Source organism: Triticum aestivum, chromosome 2D, assembly GCF_018294505.1.
Source record: "Triticum aestivum cultivar Chinese Spring chromosome 2D, IWGSC CS RefSeq v2.1, whole genome shotgun sequence".
NCBI classification, from domain to species: Eukaryota; Viridiplantae; Streptophyta; class Magnoliopsida; order Poales; family Poaceae; genus Triticum; species Triticum aestivum.
The window spans coordinates 592,473,106-592,480,176 of record NC_057799.1 but is presented as its reverse complement, the minus strand read 5'-3'; the positions used below and the strand labels follow the sequence as shown (position 1 = coordinate 592,480,176).

At 44.9% G+C, this 7,071-nt stretch overlaps 1 protein-coding gene and 1 pseudogene across 1 annotated transcript; one reads left to right on the top strand and one right to left on the bottom strand.

Annotated features, from left to right (window-relative positions):
- Window positions 1-643: 643 nt before the first annotated feature.
- Window positions 644-6,700, bottom strand: LOC123054782 (zinc finger matrin-type protein 2). Its single transcript, XM_044478626.1, has 11 exons — window positions 6,458-6,700; window positions 5,854-5,899; window positions 5,669-5,755; window positions 5,534-5,555; window positions 5,357-5,439; window positions 2,320-2,352; window positions 1,820-1,898; window positions 1,676-1,728; window positions 1,423-1,483; window positions 1,221-1,303; window positions 644-1,067 (listed from the first exon to the last, which is right to left on the bottom strand). The coding sequence occupies exons 2-11, from the start codon at window positions 5,866-5,868 to the stop codon at window positions 972-974; spliced, it is 612 nt and encodes a 203-aa protein (XP_044334561.1). The 5' UTR covers window positions 5,869-5,899; window positions 6,458-6,700; the 3' UTR covers window positions 644-971.
- On the top strand, window positions 3,100-4,480 carry LOC123054781 (1-aminocyclopropane-1-carboxylate oxidase homolog 1-like; annotated as a pseudogene).
- Window positions 6,701-7,071: the final 371 nt, after the last annotated feature.

Genomic DNA, 7,071 nt, shown 5'->3' with positions numbered 1-7,071 from the left:
CCATATGGAACCCTTGGCCACTTTGCCTTATGTTATGCTAGCCTTGCAGCCGCATATAATTCCCCATATAGGACTATAGCAATGCAAATGAAACAGCTTATAGGAGAAATCAGATAATATTCCAGTGTACAAATAAAAAAATCCCACATAAAATTTTTCCTAATTAAATATCCATATAGAAGAAATCACAAAAGTATTATATTGGTACAAATAAAAAATTCCCTCGTAGAGAAATTCCTAAGGAAGAAGAAGGGGTCTGGGCTTGCCGTGTATAACACAGGTCAAGGGAGAGGAAGGAGTTTCTGTAAGATATGTTCAAGTGGTCACGAGGGGTCCCATCTCTTATCCGATTCATCTATCCACAATCCAGTGGCTCCGTTTTACAGTTTTCAGGTTTTCACGGAATTCCAGTTTTCACTGGATACGCCGGCGGGAAGGTAACGACAACAAAACCGAAAGAAAATTGTCTTCTAACTTGTCAGTTTTGTCATAAACCAATCTTTATGCTACTCCTAACTTATGTCATATACAGACTCATTATTTTCTTTTCCAAAACGGAGAATTTGCAAGAATAAAAGCATAAAATAACAGACTGCAAACAGAGCATTTGCTTTTCTCGCAAGCTGATACAACGAACAGCGTGTAAACGAATTAGTTATCTCATTTCTCAAAGATAAAATGCCTCTCAAATGATACAGCAGCATCTAGACGAATTAGTCATCTCATTTCTCAAAGATGAAATGCTTCTCAAATGATCACCGGTCACCGATTACAGAAGCTGAATTGTTCCAGCATTAAGTATCGTTTCGCTGACATTATCAGGTAGCGGTTGCAACAAGGCTCCAGTACACTACTCGCAACACTGCATCAGAGCTGTGTCTGACCTTTGCTGAGATCCAGGTGCACGGAGCCGCGGCGACGTCTTCAGCAGCCACAGACCAACGGAATGGCGCCACCTGAAGCAGCAATTTTCACTTCTTTGAAGAGGTGCCGAACCCGCCGAAGCCCATCATAGCAGCAACATCAGGGTCAATGTCCTCAGGTTCATTCTGGCCAGCCTGCTCTTTCTGAAACCAATTCATACCATGTCATTACAAACTCTCATGATTCTCAACAGCCCAATGGACTGACAGACTGCAAGTCTCGCGTTCAACAGAAAACACGTAGTAGAAACAGGAAATTACATACACATAGACACACATAAAAGATTGTACTTATACCTTCTTTTCTTTCTTCTTTTCTCTGCGTTGACGCTTCTTCTCCTCCTCCTCTTGCTGCTGCTTCCATATTCTCTCATCCAAATCTGAAGAAAAGGCGAAGAAACCAATTTTAAATTTCAGACAGCAATCTGGTAGACAATTCTGTGGACAATGAATTGAGAGGAGAAATGACATCCTAGAGGATGTTTTCGCATTGTATCACCTTGTTCACTGAAGCTGGCTGGGTCCTTCCTCTTCTTAAGTGCCTCAAACCGTTTTTGAACCTGCGGGCAGAATTATTAACATTTAAACATATGGAAGGTAACCATGCAAGCAGCTGTCACTTGGCTTAGATAACCCGAAGATTTTCGTTTTAAATTTGCGACGATAAACCAATGAAATAACCAGCACATGATGAATAATGATTTTAGTTATTAGATGGACTCGGGTCCAGAGACAAGCTTCAATTTTTTTACCTGTTCGAGTGACGCCCTTTCAACACGCATAGACATGCCCAATGCTCTCTGATCTGTCAAATGTTCAAACCATAAAACATGAAACTGATGATAGGCAAGTTTGCTAGACCAACTGAACTTAAAATAGAGTTTGCAGATACTTACGCTTCTTGCCATTTATATGATCCAAATAGTTGGCTGAATCTTTAACAACACACTCACATACTGAACAGTAGTATCCAGCCTGCCAGAAAGATGGTAAACTGAGAACAAGCTTTTGTGCGATACACTGAGCATGAACAGTATCTAGTTAAGCATTAATATTTGCATCACCCTCCAAACCCATGGCAAGCGAGATTAATTATGTAGCAATAGAACTGTTCTAAATTTCATGCATTGGTATGTTAAAGAAGATCAAGCAAGTGATGAGTCAAACACTAATGAGTAATGACTGATTGTGGAAGCATGAGACCAAAATCTGAAGAACAACACATAAAACAGGTTTTCTGAATTAAGATCCCACCGAGTTCTCAAGTACAACAACAACAAAAACAAGAAGTCACATACTCTGGTAGAATGTCTATCAAGTAAGCCAAACTGAAAATTTTACAAACATTGCAATTTCTAATCTAAAATAACAAGCCGTGTGAGATTTTAGGACAAACCTGCTGACTCAAAGGTGCGATTGGGGTTACCACCTGAAAAGGAGGCAAAATAATACTGTTAGTTATACATTTAAGTAATAGAGCATCTATTTTATATGTACAGATTGTTTTATAGCGAACTAAAAAAATAGCTTATCGATGATAAATGAGTAAATGACCAAACCGAACCACCTATACAAATAAAACATTCATACGTGGATTTAGAGTTACTCATCTTTTGCAATACTCATTCATACTTCTTCTAATCTTCAAATCTTAAGCACACTTTTATGATTTCCATCCTTAGGATTTATATTCAAGAATTGAATTAGGCTACTCACAAGTGTTTAAAGGCTTTCAGCATTGTCCTAGTCATGTGCTAGTAATATCAAACTGTTAATCATTGTCCTAGACTCCTAGTAGTATATAGTAATACAGCACAGCGGCAGTACTACTCAAAGGAGTCCTCCGGTAGAGTCAATCTAGCCACACCCTTACAGAACACTATAAAAGTCCGCTCTTCTTAAGGCCTTGGCTATTATTCTTCTTATTTGGCTAACTCGAACTAGTGAAATTACCATTCGGGGCCTGATCTTTGATAGGGACACAATTATTTTCTTTTTCTTTTCGGAAAATGATTGGGAAACAATGATGGATCAACCACCGTACTGATTACATAAAGAACTGCAAGTTAGGTTGTCTCTTGCATAGCAGTTGGGAAAAGATAGGTGATGCAGAAAAATAATATTTAGTAGATCAAGCTTTTCAATCTCGCACGATTTGCACCGGCACAGAGTTCCTTTAAAGGAGTAGCAATAATCATCTAGTGGAGTAGTACAACAATTGATGGCCTCCGACTCTGATCGCCTTCATGCCCTCAAGGCCTTCGACGACACCAAGGCCGGTGTCAAGGGCCTCGTCGACGCGGGCATCACCACCATCCCCTCCATCTTCCACCACCCCCTCCCCCTCCTCCATTTGCATGCAGATCATGAGCACCACTTCACCATCCCGGTCATCGACCTCGCAGCTGCCGTGGGTGCTGCTACTACTACTACACCATCCCAGCGAGCTGAGCTGGTCGCCGCGGTGAAGGTGGCCGCAGAGACGGTGGGCTTCTTCCAGGTGGTGAACCACGGCGTGCCCAAGGCAACCATGTCAGAGATGCTCGCGGCTTTGCGGGCCTTTCACGAGGCGCCAGCGGAGGCCAAGGCGCCCTACTATAGCCGGGAATCTCACCGGCGTGTGAGGTACCAGAGCAACTTCGACCTGTTCCGGTCCCCGGCGGCCAACTAGCACGATACCCTTTTCATGCAGACGGCGCCGAAGCCGCCGCCGCCCGAGGAGATCCCGCCCGCTTGCAGGACCATCGCGCCCGAGTACATGAGGCTGGTGCAGCAGCTGGGCCGCACCATACTGGAGCTGTTGTCGGAGGCGTTGGGCCTCCACCGTGGGCACCTGGAGGAGGACGCTGCATGCCTGGAGGGGTTTGCTGGCCACTACTACCCATCCTACCCAGAGCCGCACCTGACGTTGGGCACCACCGCCCACTCCGACCCCTGCTTCCTCATCGTGGTCCTCCAGAACGCTGTGGGCGGTCTCCAAGTGCTCGTCGACGGGCTACAGGAAGACGACAAGAAGTCGGTTTCCGTGTGGGTGGACGTGCCGGCGGTGCCGGGCGCGCTGGTGGTGAACATTGGCGACTTCCGGCAGCTCGTCTCCAACGGCAAGTTCAGGAGCGTGGAGCACCGCGTGGTGGCCAAGAGTGCTGGGCCTCGCGTCTCCGTGGCCTGCTGCTTCCGGCGGCAGGGTGCGGCCACGTCCACGAGAGTGCTACGGCCAATTGTCGCCGACGGCGAGGCGCAGTACAGGAGCACCACCATGGCAGAACTGGTCCGGCGGTACAGGGCCAAGCGCCTCGACGGCAGCTCTTTGCTCCAGAACCTAAGGCTCTTAATCCATCCGATCAAAACTACAAGCTAGTTGCTCGCTCAGCACCCCAATCATATCCATCCTAGCAATGCAATATGTTTGGATTGTGTTTGTGGTTCGAGTTTCAATGTGTATGTATCCAAGCAATGCAAGATGCAATTTATCTTTTTTGCTTTCCAAAGTGGACGTCATGGAATGATTGGGCATCCAACACAAATGAAACAGGGAGCAAGACAACGTCTCAGTTCAGCTTCCCCAAATTTCCAAGAGAAGTCAGGGAACCCTCCCCGCTTCCATTTTAGCAGGTTCGTTACAGGCCAAATTATATATGTCGCGCATGAATGCAGATGCAGTTTCCAGAACCTGAAACATGGCTGGCTTGTTGGTATCCATGAATTGCAGAGAGCGTCAAATTAAGGCTAGCCATGGCAACATTATAGTATATGCACAGAAACTGCATATATATTGTTGAGTACATTTTCTGTATTCTGACTATATATACAAGGGCGCATCTACTTGATTGGTAAGGTCTGATGAACAATGAAAAGTTGCGATGACATTTGTATCCTTTTTGGCCCTTGATCAACTAAAATTCAAATTTCATGAGGGCAAGATAAACAAACATCATCGACATGGTAAACCATACCATAATTAAAATGTTATGCAAATAAAGCATCCAATTCTTAACGAGCTTAGCTGAAGGGGGACTCATTACTTTCTTTCACTATATATACTGACATAGATGTTTTTTTAAGTTAATTTAATATGTTGTCTGTCTATAACTGCCCAACACAACATTAAGCATATACGGCTGTTTGACAGCCTGTATGGGAAAATATCAGCATAAAGAACATACAATGCCATGACATACTAAAACACCCAATACCCACAAATCAACATCCAATAATTTACATTTCAAAAAAAAAACAATAATTCAAATCAAGCATAAACATGAAGTCTCAGGTACTAAGTTGCAAATTAACCTAAATAAGGAACTTCCAAATGAACCACGCAAGATATACATAAGAAGAAATCACGCCCAATTGGGTTCACAGGTTATACAACAATGAGGAAACATGGAAAAACAATGAGAAACATTATTTGAAACCTATATGATCTGACGAACCTGGGTTTTACCAAGACGAGACTCAAGATCAACTTCATAATCCCTATGCTTCAAAGGCTGTCTTTGCACAGGAGGGCCCCTGTCTGACGTTTGTAGAGGAAATAATTCAGTTTTGCATGATAATAACAGTAAGGCTACAGATTTAATAGAATTAATAACTTTACACGGAGTGCATACCCTTGCCTCTCCGGGCTTCATCCTGCATAACCAAGGGAGAAAGACAGAGCAAATGTTAGCAATGTATTGAACAAGAGAGAAGTATGAATATGATCATGTTTAGTTTTCAAAAAACAGTAGGACGCCGTGGAGGACCTTCTCATCCCGCTCTCTCTGTCGAGCTCGCTCCAAGTACTCCTCCTTGTCAAATTTCCTACGGAAAGTGTTATCCACACCTGCAGGCTACGCATCATAACAAGCAGAGGATCAGCTCAAAATCCTCAAATGCACCACACTGGCTTCTCTGCAGATAGAAAGAATTACGAGTAGCAGCAACTCACATTGCCGCCAGACATCTTGCCCTGTCCACTGCCAATCAGATGCTACCTACAAATCATCACATGTACAAGAAAGATAAGAAACAAAACAATAACCTGGAACGAATTTTTGACGTGTGACAAAGCGAACAAAACGTGCCTCTGTGCAACCACCAGAGAAGCTGCACATGATGGCAGCAGGACTCAACTAAATGAAACAATATAAATCCCTAGGCTGAAAATTAACCAGAAGAGTAAACTACCCACAGCACACGCGTTGTGTGACATAAAAAGAAGTATGGGACCGAGGTGCAGTTGATGTGAAATTCGAATCATAAATCAAAATCGATAAAGCATAGCAAAACAACACAGCGTGGTACAATATCCATCTTGTGTTTTAGTATTGCAATGAAACTGAACCAACCGAATGAATTGAACCCTAATAGTATTGCATGAAACTGCATCGAATTTAAGAGAACCCTAATACGGGGCACGGCAGCATAAACAGCAGGGCGTTCCATCAATCAAACTAACAACACATCGAAGGATAGCTAACCCTAGCATCTATCGGGCACCAAGGGATTATGAGGACACTAGGGAATCGGAATCAAGGGAGCACGGAACTCACGGTGAGGGGATCCGACGGCAGGAGGAGGGGTGCCGAGGAGCGCTTGCGGGGACTGGCGCGGAGGGAGGAGGCGGTGGTGGCAGCCCTTCCAAGTTGAAAGAGCCAGGGCGGCACCAACGCGGGCCGGCGGCGGCGACGGCGGGATCCCCGGGGAGCCGAGGACGGTGGGAGGGATAGACGAAGCAGCACAGAGATTATTTTTTTTAGGGGTGTAAGCAGCGCCGAGATGTGGCCTGTGATGGACTGAGGGGCTCGTGGTTGGGCTGGGCCACATAAGGGAGGGCCCGAAGTTTGGTTTCTGCAATAAGCCTTGAGGCGGTAAGGGCATTTCCTATTTGGCGCTGCAGGCGCTGGTTATAGCTGTTTCCGCAAACGGGCGCCTGCAGCGGCGCTAGCTGGGCTCGGCCCAACTACCCTTTCCCCACTGTTTTCGAAACAAAAAAAGGAGAGTTAGCGAAAGCGTGCACAGCCAGGAATCGAACCAACAATCTCTCAGTTAACAGAAAATTCACAGACCACTACGCCACCGCCCTGACTCGTGAACAGATGGCTCCTTTCCATCTTTTTATACCTTTGTTTCATGCGTTTGTTCCCCTTTCTTTTTTTGTTTCCTG

Bases quoted from the DNA above. Each gene is read 5' to 3' on its own strand.
- LOC123054782 (XM_044478626.1), bottom strand. The intron at 1,484-1,675 runs GTAAAAAAATTG...TTCTGCCCGCAG, and splicing joins AAAGGGCGTCACTCGAACAG to GTTCAAAAACGGTTTGAGGC. The intron at 1,304-1,422 runs GTGATACAATGC...CCTTTTCTTCAG, and splicing joins AGCCAGCTTCAGTGAACAAG to ATTTGGATGAGAGAATATGG.